Source organism: Salarias fasciatus, unplaced genomic scaffold (assembly GCF_902148845.1).
Source record: "Salarias fasciatus unplaced genomic scaffold, fSalaFa1.1, whole genome shotgun sequence".
Classification (NCBI taxonomy): domain Eukaryota; kingdom Metazoa; phylum Chordata; class Actinopteri; order Blenniiformes; family Blenniidae; genus Salarias; species Salarias fasciatus.
This window is the reverse complement of record NW_021941234.1, coordinates 83953-102418: the sequence shown is the minus strand read 5'-3', so window position 1 is coordinate 102418 and position 18466 is coordinate 83953. Positions and strand designations below refer to the sequence as shown.

At 38.8% G+C, this 18466-nt stretch overlaps 1 protein-coding gene across 1 annotated transcript; it reads left to right on the top strand.

The window, feature by feature from the left end:
• Positions 1 to 7783: 7783 nt before the first annotated feature.
• LOC115384398 (coiled-coil domain-containing protein 106-like) lies at positions 7784 to 11449 on the top strand. The gene is made up of 4 exons (XM_030086652.1): positions 7784 to 7874; positions 7978 to 8124; positions 10444 to 10707; positions 11133 to 11449. Exons 1-4 carry the CDS (start codon positions 7784 to 7786, stop codon positions 11447 to 11449), a joined length of 819 nt encoding a protein of 272 aa, XP_029942512.1.
• The last annotated feature ends 7017 nt before the right edge of the window (positions 11450 to 18466 follow it).

The following is an 18466-nucleotide window of genomic DNA, read 5'->3' as shown; positions in this document are numbered from 1 at the left end:
GCGTTTTCAAAGTTTTTCAACTTTTTTCAAGTTTTTGCAGCGTTTTTCAACTTTTTCAATGATTTTCAACTTTTTGCAGCGTTTTCAAACTTTTTCAACTTTTTTCAAGTTTTTGCAGCGTTTTCAACCTTTCTCAACTTTTCTCAACTTTTTACAGTGTTTTCCAACTTTTTCAACGATTTTCAACTTTTTGCAGCGTTTTCAAGCTTTTTCAACTTTTTTCAAGTTTTTACAGCGTTTTTCAACTTTTTCAACGATTTTCAACTTTTTGCAGCGTTTTCAAACTTTTTCAACTTTTTTCAAGTTTTTGCAGCGTTTTTCAACTTTTTCAACGATTTTCAACTTTTTGCAGTGTTTTCAAACTTTTTCAACTTTTTTCAAGTTTTTGCAGCGTTTTTGAACTTTTTCAACGATTTTCAACTTTTTGCAGCGTTTTCAACCTTTCTCAACTTTTCTCAACTTTTTACAGTGTTTTCCAACTTTTTCAACCTTTTTCAACCTTTTTCAACTTTTTAGAGTGTTTTCAACCTTTTTTAAAACTTTTTCAACTTTTTGCAGTATTTTAAAACTTTTTCAACCTTTTTCAACTTTTTGCAGTCTTTTCAACCTTTTTCAACTTTTTGCAGCGTTTTCACCTTTTTCAAGGTTTTTCAACTTTTTCCAGTGTTTTCAAAGGTTTTCAACCTTTATCAACCTTTTTCAGCTCTTTGCAGTGTTTTCAAGCTTTGTCAAAATTTGTCAACTTCCTTTTCAACCTTTCTTCTTGAACTTCTTCTGCATTACAGTTTAGCATTTTCAGTTCAGCATTCACACTTGCAGTTTCTTCAGGAACTGCAAATTTTTCTAGTTGTGTGAATGCCTGAGGCATTCACACGTTTATTTTCCTGTTTCTTTATTATTATTATTATTATTATTATTATTATTCTGACTTCTTCCGCCGTTTTTTGACACGCTTCTACTCCTTCAAATCTTGTCCGATTTGAACCATTCATATATCAAATTGTGCAGCTTTTTAAGGACATTCTGGCAATGTTCTAACTTTTTAATATCTTTTAAACTTTTTGAAATATTTCAACTTTTGTGCAACTTTCTGCCCCATGTTAACGGATGGAGATTTTTTCAAACTTTGGAACCTTATAACTTCTTCAAATCTTAACCGATTTTAACTATTCAACTTTTAAAATATTCAACTTTTTAAACCCTTTCTTCAACCTTTTTAAACTTTTTCAACTTTGTTCAACTTTTTGAAATATTTCAACTTTTTAAAATTATTTTTAACATTGAAGTCAATGGGAAAACCCTTCAACGGATCTTTGAACTCCTTCAACTTTGACCCCTTACAACTTTGTCATACTTTGACGTAGACACGTCATTTTACTTGCAAAATGTAGGCAATTTTGTCCTCTATTCAGGTGTGTTATATCATGTCCATATCTTTTACCAAATTTAAACTGTGAGCCTTCAAGTACGGAGAGCATTTCAGCCGTTTTTGGAGTTTACAATGGGTGTGTATTGGAAAAGCTAGAGTGGGAGAAAGGAATTTAGAGTGCGGGAGGCTCTGGATTTAAACCAAAAAAATAATTCTTTTCTCGTCCCCCTGGCCACATTTCTGGCTCAATCTACACAATTACCTCTCTAAACGTAGCCACTTTTCTTGTGACCCGTACAATTGAGTCATTTTGTCTCTATCTCAAACGGTTCTCTCTCCAGCTGCATTTCTGTGAGGAGAGCGCAGGATTTTCTCCCATCTGCTCCAATGCATTTTGGAGAGAGATTTTCTCACTCAAATCCAAAACTTCTCTCATGTTCGCAACATCGCGGTGGCTGAATGGATGATCCTACAGACATGATTCCTGCACCATTAAATTCATGAAAGACTTCTGAATCTGATTGTGAAAAAATCTTTTTCAATGTCACCTCTGGGTTCTCGAGGAATGACATTTTCTCAACCATGCGCACTCCATAAGAACTGCTGGTTCACTGTCTTGGCTGCTGTGCAGCTGGTCTCCATAGCAACAGACACACCTGTTGTGCTGGCTGCTGCTTGATGAGTCTGGACTTTTCCATTCAGACTGGAGCTCTGTTGATCCTCTGTTACTCTGACACTGACTCTGCTGTTTCTTCAACTTTCTTAAAGTTTTTCCAACTTTTTGCAACGTTTTCAAACTTTTTCAACCTTTTCCAACTTTTTGCAACGTTTTCAAACTTTTTCAACCTTTTTCAACTTTTTGCAGCATTTTTCAACTTTTTCAACGATTTTCAACTTTTTGCAGCGTTTTCAAACTTTTTCAACTTTTTTCAAGTTTTTGCAGCGTTTTTCAACTTTTTCAACGATTTTCAACTTTTTGCAGCGTTTTTCAACTTTTTCAACGATTTTCAACTTTTTGCAGCGTTTTCAACCTTTCTCAACTTTTCTCAACTTTTTACAGTGTTTTCCAACTTTTTCAACTTTTTTCAACTTTTTGCAGCGTTTTCAAGCTTTTTCAACTTTTTTCAAGTTTTTACAGCGTTTTTCAACTTTTTCAACGATTTTCAACTTTTTGCAGCGTTTTCAAACTTTTTCAACTTTTTTCAAGTTTTTGCAGCGTTTTTCAACTTTTTCAACGATTTTCAACTTTTTGCAGTGTTTTCAAACTTTTTCAACTTTTTTCAAGTTTTTGCAGCGTTTTTGAACTTTTTCAACGATTTTCAACTTTTTGCAGCGTTTTCAACCTTTCTCAACTTTTCTCAACTTTTTACAGTGTTTTCCAACTTTTTCAACCTTTTTCAACTTTTTAGAGTGTTTTCAACCTTTTTTAAAACTTTTTCAACCTTTTTCAACTTTTTGCAGTCTTTTCAACCTTTTTCAACTTTTTGCAGCGTTTTCACCTTTTCCAAGGTTTTTTTTTTAACTTTTTGCAGTGTTTTCAACAGTTTTCAACCTTTATCAACCTTTTTCAACTCCTTGCAGTGTTTTCAAGCTTTGTCAAAATTTTTCAACTTCCTTTTCAACCTTTCTTCTTGAACTTCTTCTGCATTACAGTTTAGCATTTTCAGCTCAGCATTCACACTTGCAGTTTCTTCAGGAACTGCAAATTTTTCTAGTTATTATTATTATTATTATTATTATTCTGACTTCTTCCGCCGTTTTTTGACACGCTTCTACTCCTTCAAATCTTGTCCGATTTGAACCATTCAGATATCAAATTGTGCAGCTTTTTAAGGACTTTCTGGCAATGCTCTAACTTTTTAATATCTTTTAAACTTTTTGAAATATTTAAACTTTTGTGCAACTTTATGCCCCATGTTAACGGATGGAGATTATTTCAAACTTTGGAACCTTATAACTTCTCCCAATCTTAACCGATTTTAACCATTCAACTTTTAAAATATTCAACTTTTTAAACTCTTTCTTCAACCTTTTTCAACTTTTTCAACTTTGTTCAACTTTTTGAAATATTTCAACTTTTTAAAATTATTTTTAACATTGAAGTCAATGGGAAAACCCTTCAACTGACCTTTCAACTCCTTCAACTTTGACCCCTTACAACTTTGTCATACTTTGACGTAGACACGTCATTTTACTTGCAAAATGTAGGCATTTTTGTCCTCTATTCAGGTGTGTTATATCATGTCCAGATCTTTTACCAAATTCAAACTGTGAGCCTTCAAGTACGGAGAGCATTTCAGCCGTTTTTGGAGTTTACAATGGGTGTGTATTGGAAAAGCTAGAGTGGGAGAAAGGAATTTAGAGTGCGGGAGGCTCTGGATTTAAACCAAAAAAATAATTCTTTTCTCGTCCCCCTGGCCACATTTCTGGCTCAATCTGCACAATTACCTCTCTAAACGTAGCCACTTTTCTTGTGACCTGTACAATTGAGTCATTTTGTCTCTATCTCAAACGGTTCTCTCTCCAGCTGCATTTCTGTGAGGAGAGCGCAGGATTTTGTCCCATCCGCTCCAATGCATTTTGGAGAGAGATTTTCTCACTCAAATCCAAAACTTCACTCATGTTCGCAACATCACGGTGGCTGAATGGATGATTCTACAGACATGATTCCTGCACCATTAAATTCATGAAAGACTTCTGAATCTGATTGTGAACAAATCTTTTTCAATGTCACCTCTGGGTCCTCGAGGAATGACATTTTCTCAACCATGCGCACTCCATAAGAACTGCTGGTTCACTGTCATGGCTGCTGTGCAGCTGGTCTCCATAGCAACAGACACACCTGTTGTGCTGGCTGCTGCTTGATGAGTCTGGACTTTTCCATTCAGACTGGAGCTCCATTGATCCTCTGTTACTCTGACACTGACTCTGCTGTTTCTTCAACTTTCTTAAAGTTTTTCCAACTTTTTGCAACGTTTTCAAACTTTTTCAACCTTTTTCAACTTTTTGCAGCATTTTTCAACTTTTTCAACGATTTTCAACTTTTTGCAGCGTTTTCAAACTTTTTCAACTTTTTTCAAGTTTTTGCAGCGTTTTTCAACTTTTTCAACGATTTTCAACTTTTTGCAGCGTTTTCAAACTTTTTCAACTTTTTTCAAGTTTTTGCAGCGTTTTTCAACTTTTTTCAACTTTTTGCAGCGTTTTCAACCTTTCTCAACTTTTCTCAACTTTTTACAGTGTTTTCCAACTTTTTCAACGATTTTCAACTTTTTGCAGCGTTTTCAAACTTTTTCAACTTTTTCAAGTTTTTGCAGCGTTTTTCAACTTTTTTAACGATTTTTAACTTTTTGCAGCGTTTTCAAACTTTTTCAACTTTTTTCAAGTTTTTGCAGCGTTTTTCAACTTTTTCAACGATTTTCAACTTTTTGCAGTGTTTTCAAACTTTTTCAACTTTTTTCAAGTTTTTGCAGCGTTTTTGAACTTTTTCAACGATTTTCAACTTTTTGCAGCGTTTTCAACCTTTCTCAACTTTTCTCAACTTTTTACAGTGTTTTCCAACTGTTTCAACCTTTTTCAACCTTTTTCAACTTTTTAGAGTGTTTTCAACCTTTTTTAAAACTTTTTCAACTTTTTGCAGTACTTTAAAACTTTTTCAACCTTTTTCAACTTTTTGCAGTCTTTTCAACCTTTTTCAACTTTCTGCAGCGTTTTCACCTTTTTCAAGGTTTTTTTTTTAACTTTTTGCAGTGTTTTCAACAGTTTTCAACCTTTATCAACCTTTTTCAACTCTTTGCAGTGTTTTCAAGCTTTGTCAAAATTTGTCAACTTCCTTTTCAACCTTTCTTCTTGAACTTCTTCTGCATTACAGTTTAGCATTTTCAGCTCAGCATTCACACTTGCAGTTTCTTCAGGAACTGCAAATTTTTCTAGTTAGTAGTATAGTTTGTTACTTTTGATGAGATGATGTGCCTCTTTCATGTCTTCTTTCTAGATGTCTGAAGATTTCAGTGTCAGCTGGAGATCCCACTAAAACCATGTGGGTACTCTTTAGAACCACTAATATTGAGGGACAGTGAAGAACACTGACTGAAGGACACTGAAACCAAACCTGACATGCTATGTGCACAGATTTCAGTAACTCAGCCTAATCCAAATAATTGATAAAACATTCCATGCATGATTTTTCATATTGTATATTTCACAGATACTACAAAGACACTGGCAATGTAGTGAGGTGTGAGCCTATGTCACATGTTTAATGATACTGCTGTTACTTGCTTACCTGTAGATGAATTCCATCCAATTACGGATGGGTATTTTTGAGTGGCTGAAGATGGATTTGTGCCTGACCGAAATTTGTTTCACTCCATGTTCTGGTCGTTGACAGACCCTAGAAGAACAGCAACATGCAAAAAAAGAATGACAAGAAGAATGATAACAAGGAATTTAATTATTCATTCAGTCATTCATTCATTCATTCATTCATTTAATTGTTCTAAATCACATGTTCTCAAAGTCTTTATAACTCCTAAACTGACAACCATTAGACATGGTTTTATCCTGCAGTTACCCATCTGCTGTGATTTATCTTTTACTACATGGAGTGTAACACAAACTAAATGTCATAGACCCCCCTTTGGGTGATGACCCACAGGTTGAGAACCACTTGGTTAACAGAGTAACAGAGGTAATCTGGGGATAGATATCACCTTCCTGCATAAACCCTGCAGCTTCATATCAAGCTTCCCCAATAAATTCAAATTTAAGTATGCAATAACATCCAAATGCATGACACAATTAGACAGACAGACAGAAGACAGACAGACACATTTAAGTTATATGATGATAAAATTGGGCTTCTTACCAGGCATACTGATCTTGACTGTTCGTCCTCCTCTTCAGCTTCATCTTGTGATGGCATGCTGCGCATCTAATTTTTCTTTTAAGAAGCTTCCTTTTTTGAAGCCACTTTATTAGCTTCAGGGCTTTTCTTTTTGTCCTGTCCCCACTAATAAGATTCTTAAACTCTCTGAACCTGCTCATTGTTTGGACCGTGCAGTCTGAAGTGGCTGTGTTATCAATATGAGAAAAATAAAAAAACCCGCGGTCCCGCTCTCCAGAACCGGAGGAGGCTGGGACTTGTAGGACGCGGGGATGTGTAGGATGCTACTGCGCATGCTTACCATCAAAAACGCTGGAGCGCATGCCCAGAAATGCGGAAGTCGGAGGGGGAGTGCAATCCTGTGCTGAACTGTGGGGGGCAGTAATACGCAAATAGCGGCTACACTGCTGGAAACTTCATAGAAGAAGAAGAAGGAGAGCCACGCACGCTGGAGAGAGAAGCTGATGCAGGTTGCAGAAATGGAGTTGTCCTCAGTGTCAAGTGGGCGCGTCATTGGTACACGGAGACGTACCAAAAAAAACACTACTGAGGAGAGCGACGTATTGACGATGGAAGACAGAGATGCCGTCGATAGTGGTGAGTATATTTCATATTCACGTTTCCCTTCCCACATGGATGTATTACGTGTGTGCGCGCACGTGGTCGAGCCGGGGCGCCTCGAGGAGGAGGTCTGAGGTTGACCCCGCCTCGATCTAGATGTGGTGAGAACACGGTCGCTCCCTGGGTCGAGCCAGCTTTCCTCGTTTGCCGTACTTTTGTCCGTGTGAGGCTTCCGTACCGCACGACACGAACTTATTCTGAATGCGCACATCGAGCATGGCGGAGAGGAGAGTCTGTCTTCCTTCTGTAAGTCAGCGATTTGTATGGCCATTTGTGTGGTCATGTGCAATAGAACAACTGTTCTGGCTGCGGTGCCTCTGCAGCCTCTGGAGGAGGTTGCCAGATCTGTCGCTATCCCCCGAAACTATTTGAAACCCGTTTAACTCAATATAAAACAGCCCAAACCGCCATCTTGGTTGAAAATGCACGTCAAAACCATATTTGTATAATTAAAAAAGCACGTCATAAACACATAATCATTTCATCCACCTGTCAGACGTGTTCAAAAGAGAAGCTTGATTTGGCCCAAACCAGCCCAATTTGGCAACACAGACTCCGGTCATAGAGCTGTTTTGACTTTCCTGCAGTGACAAAGTACAAAACCGTTCATTGTTGTAATGTGTATAATGACTACATCACGTTGTTTGTTGTGTATTCTACCAGAAGAAGTGAAAAAACGCATCCCACTGCGTCATTTGAATCAGAGCGCATCCTGCTCCTCCCATTTGGTTCGAGGGTGAGAACACGATGCAGTTATTTATGAAGAGGCTGATTTAACTTCCAAAAAGGGGTCCTGGCTCGACCCAAGTCGGTATGAACATGCCAGCATGGCATGCATGGCAGCCTGCAAGTAAGGAGCGGGAGGCGAATACGACTGGAGTGTTAATACAACAATTTTATCTGTATTAGGTATGCGGGGAGGACGTGCCAAAAAGAAGACAGCAGCAGTGGAGAATGTGGAGATGGATTCTATGGAAGAGGAGCTCATTGCAGATGCTAGTGGTGTGTACTGTGTCCTTTGATTGACTTGTATCCCTTTGATGTTTACTGTACTGTGTGCTAGAGCTGTCGTAGTATGACTTGACCTAACTTTACTTTCCATTAGGTGTGTCCATTGCCCCAACTAAACTCCTGGCAAACAAAAAAATTGCAGACGAGTTGGAGCTCTATAAGCTGAAGACAGCCTGGCAACAGGAGAGGATTGATGAACTGACCAGGGAGAGAGATTTTCTGAGAGAACAGTTGGCAGCAGGTAAGTCAAAAGACACTCTACAATCATAACTCTGGGCAAAACTTAAGGCCACTATAATTGTATTAGATATTGTTGAATTATATTTTAATAAGTTTTGTTTTTAATTAATTTCAATTTGTGTTTTTCTTCTTTTCAGTTAAGTTGTTTGTTGTTTTGATTTGTACAAAATGAGTCTGTATGCAGAGCTTAGAACAGGGTGGGCTGGCAAATAAGGGGGCGGACAGATAAGGGAAGGATTGATGGCTCATCGTATCTATGCCAGCCTCAGTCACAAAGCGAAGACGTGATGTTCCTTCACATATGTTTATTGGCAATACCAACACCACACCAAACACTGTAGAACTAATCACAAAACATAAAACACAAAACATAACAAAGTGATTAACCCAAATACCAGTATATGCACATATTTACAAAGGAAAAACGAACATACCGCTTTGGCCTGCTTATGGCTAAGGCTTAGTCTTCTTTTCGTTCACATCTTGACTTTACAAACAGCTTTACACAGTGAGGCGATCTTCTGCCATCAGCTGTTCAGATGCGTACCTTTTGCTGACATGACACCACCCGGAAGTGAAACTCGTACGGTTAAATACACTTTTCCCCTTTCGTATAAATAAATAAATACAAGTATACATTTAAATGGACTGGTAAATGGACTACACTCGCATAGCGCTGTTTACCCTGCACTGACAGAGCCCAAAGTGCTTCACACTGCAATATCAGATTAACCCATTCACTCCATACTGGGTGGTGGTAAGCTACTACTGTAGCCACAGCTGTCCTGGGGCAGACTGACGGAAGCAAGGCTGCCAATCTGCACCATCGGCCCCTCCGACCACCACCAACCATTCACTCTCACACTACATTCACACTTAGGCACGGTGGGTGAAGTGTCTTGTCCAAGGACACAACGACAGTTTCACACCTGCGGGAGCGGGGATCAAACCACCAACCGTCCGGTTATAAGACGACCCGCTCTACCATCTGAGCTACTGTCGCCCTAATGAAAATACTTCAGTTAATATGCAAAACAAATAATATTTACTGTGACCTTTTATAAATACAACATACAAATAAACGCAGTATAAAATCCCATACAGTGCAACACCGCCACCTATTGGATTTTCAATGACATTTCATGCACTAATAACACCATCAGTTATAGTATCTAATAATATCAGTTGTTACTAGGTAGAATTTTCAGACTTAGAAGAAAACGAAATTTTTTTTTTTTTGTTTTTTGTTTCCCTTGTCCTGTTCAGCAGCTGGGGCGTGCAATATTGTATGATTGTAGCCTTTTACTATCTGAACAGATTTTAATGTTAGCAGCAGGACGAGACTGAATCTCCTCCTGCGGCTGCCTTTATTTAAAGCTGGCGTCCAGCATGGCTGCCGGACAGTACCGGGACGGAAACACTCTGAGAGCGAGAGACAGAAAGAGAGAAAGATAAAGAGAGGGAGAACGGGGGGGGGGGGGGAGACAACCTATGTACAAATTCACAACAAATGCAAAACAGTGTTGTCAACGCACCACACGCAACCAAGAACCATCCCAAACCCCAATCTAGGCAACACCAAAACAGAGCCGACAACCAATAAAACGAACCAACGTTGACCCTTAGCGGCCAGCAGACCCTTCATAATTTTGACCCTGCGATGTAGCGCTGTGGATAGCATTGCACTGACAAGGACATCTCCCAGCCATGGAGGTAGGCTCCTATGAGGAGGGGAGAAGCCAGCTCTGTTGTGTGGCAGCAAAATGTGTTCCTTTAACAACAATAACATTTCCAGTGGCTGAACTCTTAAAAGCACCATCCACACTGTCATATCATACCCATAATGTTTTCAGAGGCAGTGTGTTTATTTGGAAGGCAACTGGAACGACATTTCAGAATTCTTAATGCTGCTGACAGAAACAACAAACCAGCACAGTACTGGATAGTTTGGGCCCTCAATCCATCCTTTATTTGTCCGCTCCCTGCTAGGCCACTGTTCTTGGTCTCCGCAACCGTTCTATGCACTGCATACAGACTCGTCTTGTTTGTACATAGTTCTGAAGCCCTCAAAAGTGTTAATTTAACTGGTAAAGGAAAGGGTCCGGGGGCGTGCTTTTCTGGTTACAGGAACACAGCCCACCAGTTTTGCAATGTTATTCATTTGGGAATCATTGAGGTGGTTGATTTGAGTTGTGCAACACTGGCCCACGACTCAGATAAACTCAGTAACTGTCAAACAATATGAATGCATACAAAACAAGCTTTAAACTCGTTCATGTTAGATGATGCTGCATGTTTGATTTCTTTCTGTTTTAAATAGCTCTTAAGAAAGATGGTGCAGCATCCGCCTCCACCCTGAACGAGGCACCCAACTCCTCCCAGAAACGCAAGACTTCACGTTCCTCTTCTGATGATTCAGTGGAATCGTCCTCCAGCAGTGAGAGTGAGTCTGAGTCGGAGTCTGACTCTGTCTCTCCCGACTCGTCTCCGGACAAAAAGAAGAACAAGAAGAAGACAGGGAAAGGGAAAAAGAAGGTGAAGAAGTCGAAGGAAAAGGAGATGAGCCCAAAGGCACGCCAGAGAGGTAAAAATAAATAAATACATTAAAAAAAACACTAATAAATAAATGCAGACATTGTTTAACTATGAGTGTCCCTGCCCATTACAAGCTAAACATCTCCTCCCATTGACATTATGAAAAACTATGTAAACATTGCCAGATCGTTCACAATGGGAGGAGGGGCAAAATTCAAAGTCGACAATGCAAAACAAAGATATTAACTGGACAGTTCAAACACAATTACATTTTCCCCTATGGTTACCCCATGGAAATATGTATTTATTTATTTATTGTCAGCCAATATCTTGATGATAGCCGTACCTGGTTATAGTGGGTAACTGTGGGGACACTGTGTGCATAATATAGTGTGTGTGTGTGCGCGTGTGTGCGTGCGTGTGTGTACACCTTTTAATGTGGATACAACTAATTTTATGCTCTCTGTATTGCAGCCCTGAATCCGAAGCAGGCAGTGCTCAGGTATCAAAAAATACTAAAGGTATTCCGTAAAGGAGGGACCATGGGTGCTGCGTTCTCAACCGTTGGTGTAGATCGTAACACAGTGGTGGCCACTGCACCCATTGCTGAGCTTTTTATCGCTGCACCAAACAGGTACAAGGAGATCTTAGATGGGCACAAAACTGGTCGTGTAAAACTAGCAGTGTTGGCTTCTGAGTGCTCTCTGGCAATTGAACAGGATTCTGCTATAAAGGAGAATGTGAAAACACTTAAAAACAACAACAAGCTGCTGCCCCTCACCAAGAAGTGAGTTTGGGTCAGACAGAATCAGACAGCCACCGACTTCTGGTGTGTGTCTGCCCTAAAGGGAGAGTTCACCAGTTTACTTGAAATGTTAAGATTGTGTATTTGAAAGAGCTTGTATTTTATTATATTTTCTATTTTATATTATCACAGACTGTTATTATTTGAAAATGTTTGTCAAGTTTACTTGAAAATTTAAAGATTGCATTTGTTTAAAATGTGTATTGTATTGTTTGGGGCCAATAAAACTGACATTTTGTATATCTTTGCTTCTGTGTCATTTTTAAATGCTTAACAAATGCTTCATAAAGCATAGATAGTCCTCACTTTAGATGGGCTCACAGAATATACTTAAATAATGGGTAACTAATGAGTAGTAACAGCATTAATAAGTTATTCATTGAGCAAGAATGAGTGTTTGTAAAACATATACTAACACAGTTGCTAACTCTTTATAAAGTATTAACATCTGAGGTTATCAATGAGCAACAAAGCATTTTTAACCGTGTTAATTAAGTGCTCAGTAATGCATAATACATGCCATACAGATCATGAATTCATGATTAATTAAGCATTTACTAATGCTCAATTAGTGCTTAAGTACTTATGAATGGGTTGCATTTGAAATGTTTATAACTGTGTCTACTAATGCTTAGTAATGCATAAGTAATTATTTACAAATGATGAGTTAACAATGAATTTAGCACTTCACTAATGTGTAAGTAATGCTTAATAATGTGTTAGTTGAACATTTAAAACTGTCTTTACAAATGCTTTGTAATGCATTACTAATGGTGAATTCATGATGAGTTCATGAGGAATTGAGGATTAACTAATGTGTAAATTATGCTTAACTAATGACTAACTAATGCTTAATAGCGTGTAGTTATTATAAAGTGTTACCCAAACGGGGTATAATTAGGTCTTTCACTTTCAGAGGCAATTAACAGTATTCAGGAGACGTGTCAATTTCTTCACAAGAGTGAAGGTGAAGACTGAAGAGATGCAGTTTACATCTGCTTAGAAATTTAGGTTGGTATAAGGATCACTATGATGTAATTCCATTTTTAGTGATGTTCATATCTGTTTAAAGATGAGAAATCTTCTTAGCAACTGCGTTTTTCATATTTATTTTTCTTTTAACTTCCAATTAATTGCCAGTTAGCAGTGAGACACCAGACTTACTTTTTCCAAATTGGCAGGAGGCTAAAGGTATGGCAGAATCTCCAATTATCATCCTGTAGATAAAGGCCAACTGAGCTGGTAAAGCAGGTTAGATTCTCTTTACGTTTTATATCTCAGACATAGTAACAAGAAGTTCTAATGGTGAATAAACAGGTCTGACCCATGTAAACAAAGCTATCAAAATACATCAGTTTATTTTCTTAATATTGGAAGTTGATCCAGGACGATACTTTATCACACAGTCAGGATTCAGTGCCTTCAGATGTAGACCTGAATAATCTGTTTGATGTATGTTTCAACATGTCCAGCACTGCGTTGGCTTCTTGCCACAAACCAGCCCACAGACCAGGAAGATCAGCAGCTCGGCAGTGAGCTGTAAAAACAAAAAAAAAAAAGATGTGTTATGACTGAATTCATGTTTATACTGAAACAAGCCTTTTTATGATTATTCTGAACACGTTGAACTGGTCTTATGTGTCAATTGCAGAAGTCATTTTTTTGTTGTGCATTTATGCATTTTAAAAGCATTATCAACTAAAACATTCACTTCTGTAATGTGTAAATGTGTCAGCACAAAAGAGGCTCCTGCAGCCAATAAGACGGCCGCGTTGTGTATTTCAAACAGGATGCAGAGTGGCTTTTATGTGACTCTGGGCCACAAGCACTTGTGGTAAGTGCATTATCTTTCTCTCTGATGTAGTGAACATTAAGCACACTGGCACGTAAAATACAACTGAATGAAAATGTTTGTGAAATGTTTGTGCTGGATCTTTTTACTCACCCGGCTCTCTTCCCTCCTCTAATGGCCGCGTGGCGTCAGGAAGTAGCTCGGGGGGGCCGAGGGGAATACAACTCACAGCAGCAGGTGTAAATGGAGCTCTAATGTGGTAAAGTGAGTGAGTTGTGGTGTTGGAGCCAAAACAGACCACTTACTTTGTGTGAAAAGCTATTGCCTGCAATTAGGAACAGGAGACTTATTTCTCAAACTGAGAGAGTGTTTTTTCATCCAGTCACTTTGGTATTAATATTTTATAGCCTCTGGATCTTTTTATAAGGTCTGTGCTGTTAGTGTCAGCAAACACACAGCAGCTATTCAGAATAATCCATGTTATGTTGCAGTCCTGTGACTTTGTTCCTGTTTCAAACATAATACTGTTTGATTCTGGGCTTTGGAGGCTTGTGTGGAGTTGGCATGTTTTCGGTCTTCTCTTGATACACCAGTTTCCCTTCGCAACCTACAAATGGGGATTTAATGCTACTTTATGATTCTAAAATTGCCTGTAGGTGTGACTATGTTTGTCTCTGCATTTTCCCTGTGAAGGAGGCCTATATGCTGTGTTTGTCAATGGTTACAGATTTACTTTAGGTCTGTTTGAAAGGAAAGATCTGCGTGGCAGATGTGCTGTTATAGGAGGAGCCCCATCCTCTGGTTTTCTCAAAGAAAAGAGCAAATGAGCTTCAGGATAGTTTGATTAAACTGGGAAAAGAGGCTCTCACAATTTATTCACTGCATGTTTTTTTTTAATAGACTTATAATGTTCCCTTAAAAGAGATTTAAAATAAAATTGGTGATTTGTCATAATAAACATGAAACAATAGCTCTCATCAGGCTCCAAGCCCCCCAAAAAGAAATCGACTGAGTGTGAGAACTTTCACTGGGTTTCCTCCCCAAAATGACTCTTAAAGTGTCAAAACATCGCTATCACAGGAACCTGTACTCTGTTTCACCAGAAATGTATTTTAGGATGAAATCTAAAAAAAACCAAACAAAAATAAATAAATAAAATAAATAAAAAGCGAAATTGAGCAAAATTACCACCGAAGTACACAATTGGCTATTTTTCATATAATTAGACAACTCCTTGACTTTATTTATGCAGCAGGGTTACACAACTCTGTTCCAGTGAGAGAGAGATGTCACCTCCTCATTCTGTGGCGACTTGGTGAAGTGATTAGCACTGTTTTTTTACTCAGCAAATACACTGCATTCTATTAGAATATGAAATGTTTTGAAAGAAGCATTCATTTCTTGTAATTATGTATTCAGTGTGAGGTCATGGGAAGCAGGTGTAGGGTTTACAAGTTAATTAATGATTTTTCAGTAAGTTGTTAAAAGTCCCTTTACATTATTTGTACAGTTATTTCCATACATATGTTCTGATGTGTTTATATAATTAAGTGTACATTGGAAAACAGGACCTTCAGCAGGCGGACAACAACCCTGGCTTGATGAAATTCAAGACACTGTGCACCAGTTTTCATGGCTCAGTAATAAAAAGTTTTATTATTGACTTCCATAGAGAGAATAACGCCAGCAAATGTTTCTGTCCAAGATACCAAGTGCTGCAACAGGCTAAAAATGCTGTTTATGCTGCTTCATTTGCATTTTCATGATATTTTAATGGCTGAATTTTCATTTTGTTTCTTGTCATTATTCAGCGCGACACTGTGTTCGGTTCGGAGTTGGCAGCAATCAGTGGACACAAAACCAGCTCTCTCTAAATTGATTCAGAAAAAAAGAAAAAAAAATTCAATAAGCTCATTTCTGAGTAGCTTTTCGTAATTATTTTTGTGGGAAACATCTATAGATAGGTTTCAGTGCAATGTCAAATGAGGAGTGTGACCGGACCGGAGCGGAAAATGAGAGCTGATGAAGAGATGAGCTTGAAAGTAATTTTTGGTGCATTAAACCACAGGGATCACAAAAGCAATGTGTGGAAAATGTTCATTATCTATGTTCGTTCAAAGTGTGTAACTGCCCATTAGGTGCAGCAGTATGGTCAGTGCCGTGGTTCTTATAAAGGTAGCCAATGGTTTTGGACTGAGAATGCAGCAATAAATGCCTGTTTTAAAATGAGAAAGCTCACAGTTATTGGACGCCCACAGCTATTTAATGGATATTGCAAACATTTGTTAGGCTCTTTGTTTGGTGTGTGTTAAAAGTTTCAGTGTGAGACTCAGCAACAGCTCACAATAAAGTGGAATCTTTACTTGAGATGTAAAACGGCATCATGCTGTGTTATGTTCTTTGACTCTCAGTTCCTAAATTAAATCATTATCGTTTGTTGTGGGGGTTTTTTAACTGGGGTGTCAGCGCACAGAGACTAACCAGACAGTCTGCTGTATGGCTGCTATGCTAGTACTACATGTCAAAGATAACAAGAAATGAACACCTCTGCTTTTAATGGTGATCGTACCTGTGAAACTGTCTTTTTGTGCTCATAAATGCATAGCCCATACAAATACACAAAATGACTATTTATTGGATTCATGTCGAGTGTTTTTCAAGTCCTAAAACACTTACAAGCAGCACAGATCTGCAGTGAAACCATACAGAAAGTAGACATCATGTGGTGGTGCAGATAGGATTTAAAAGGACTGGAGAGTTTATTTATTCTCTTTTTTAATTTGGAGAGGGGGGGCGGGGGGTGTCAGGTTAAAAGAAATAAAGGAAAGGTGAGTTGGTGTTTTCTAAACCATCAACTACTTCTCTTACTTTTCTTGTTTTTGGTCTTTTGTGTCCTCCTCCTGTCTGTCACTCTCGCTCACAACAACAAAGAAGAACAAATAATATCCAACACAACAACCAATAAAAACAAAGCAGAAACATATGTAGGTAAACCAAGGCAAATGGAAACAAATCTCTTGAGGCGAAACATCCAGGAGATTATGTTATCAAGAGACTAAATTAGTGTAAATCTAATTCTACAGCTCAAAGTTAGGGAAAAAAAAAACAAAACCAGAGGGCATAAATACGCTGCTGAAGTCTCAGAGCAATCAGCAGATCAGGCTGCACATCAAACACGCAGAAATGCATTCACTCAATGCAGCTACAACAAAGATTGCTTTGTTGAATACTGATATATAAGTTTTAGTTTATTTACAATCTGTCAGGCTTCATTACATATCTTTAACAGAGACGGCCTAAAAAAGAAAGCGATGTGAGCCAGAGTCCAGAGGAAGAGAGAGAGGCATGATACTGTAGTGGATTTCATAGAACTTCACCCAAATGGCAATAATCGCCCAAGCTGAATCCAGTGAGATGCTGCACAAGGTTTTTCAATGGAAGTCTCCCAAACATGAGTCCATGGAATTATCAAGTAGCCTGAAATCCATCGGCCCTATTCCCGTGAACTGCGCCTCATCCAAGCGCAGTGCAAGAGGACGTCGGATGCAGCCAGTCAATGGGGCGTGTCCAGAACATTTAGCATTTTTCGTGAAGGGGCTTAGAGCGGTCTAGTCACGCCTCTGTTCCGCCCACCGGCCACACCTCTGTCCCGCCCACCGGCCAAGTGTTGCAGGAGGGAGGAGAGAAGGTGAGTTTAACCCAGCTGAGTGTAATCTCAACCAATCAAATGATTACCTCGAAGCGAAATGATGCAAGATCAATAAGACACACTGAGAAGCTTTCCAAGATTATTCAGAATGGGTTTTTTTTTTCTTCCCAACTAAAACATGTTTCATGATTTATCACTGACTGGCAGGTACAGGGTTGGACTGACTAATGCTGGATCCATCTCCAATATTTGCAATCTGTAATCAGCTTCTTCTCCTCCTCCTTTCACCTTACAAATGTTCTTCACTGCTTTTATTCTTCCTCATTGTCAATCATTATGTGACGGCAGAATATGTTCTTTGATTGTGTGAAATAATAACTTCTTCCATCGTGCTGCACTGCAGGTTCCCTCCTCCTCAAAATCACAGGAAGAAATGATGATTCACCTGCTTTTTACACTGTTTAACACATGCATATGCAGCCGTGCGGGACAGTCCACATAGAATAGCACCCGAAATATACACATTTTTATAATTACATCAATCCCCCACCGTCCGCGACGATGCAAGATATCAACGAGATCACACCGAACAGTAGCAGAAACGAACGCCGTCTCTGTGATGCATGACATCCCTCCACCAACTCTGCACAACTATGGCATTTATCTGTGGTTTTAAGCACACCATATACATGAGTAGTCCACCTGCACAACCTTTTTGATTTGTGACTCTGAAGTCTGAGGCTTCAGCTTCCCATCAAAAATGTGGAGGAAGGGTTCAGGGCCTCACACACAAGAGAAGCCTGAGCTTATCAAGCCCACAGGTCACAGCCCACTAGACGCTGGAGCTCTCGAATATCATGTGAAACACAAAGAGCTGTGGCTAATGACTGAGTCATTCCAAAGCAATGGCGTGATGTGGAATGCGACAAGAAGGAGAAACGGACTATGACCATGGAGGTGTCCACGCATTCTGAGGTGAGGACAGGCATGAAGGTGAACAGTAACCAGCGATAATTACTGACAAGGTTGCAGAGCACTGGAAAAGAAGCTGACTTGAATGAAAACTGAAAGGCAGAGCCACACAGTTTATTGTTTAGTGTTCTGCTTCCTACAGCACAGCGGAGACCTGCACATCTTCTCTGTCCACGTCTTTTTGACTCATTTGCTCAGAATTTTCTCAGGATTTGTATTCTCTTCTTGAGAGTCACCACATATCATTAAAGTTCAAAATTCAATTTGACTTTTGTGAGCTGTATCGTTGAACTGATTCTACTGTTTCCAGGGTAAAGGAGTTTAACTGGCTGACTGGACTTTGACGTTTTTAAAGATAGTAATTATTTACCCCACTGGCATAGCTTGCAGGCAATCACGGTTCTTTATAGCCGCACTTTCAGAACAGGCTATTATAATAAACCCATGATTACCAATAAATAAATAAATAAATGAAAGCAGACCACATTATTTTCCAAACCTGGTACTGATTACTCCTCATGATGCTCCCTGCTGTTCCACTTACACAATCAGTAATCAAAAGCGCCAAGAAAAAAAAAAAATGTAGCAAT

What these genes read in the sequence shown, in the direction of transcription:
- LOC115384398 (XM_030086652.1), top strand. Translation starts at nt 7,784, where the DNA reads ATGCGGGGAGGACGTGCCAAAAAGAAGACAGCAGCAGTGGAGAATGTG. An exon ending in GCTCATTGCAGATGCTAGTG is followed by an intron (nt 7,875 to 7,977) that starts GTGTGTACTGTG and finishes ACTTTCCATTAG; the next exon opens with GTGTGTCCATTGCCCCAACT. An exon ending in CCCAAAGGCACGCCAGAGAG is followed by an intron (nt 10,708 to 11,132) that starts GTAAAAATAAAT and finishes TCTGTATTGCAG; the next exon opens with CCCTGAATCCGAAGCAGGCA.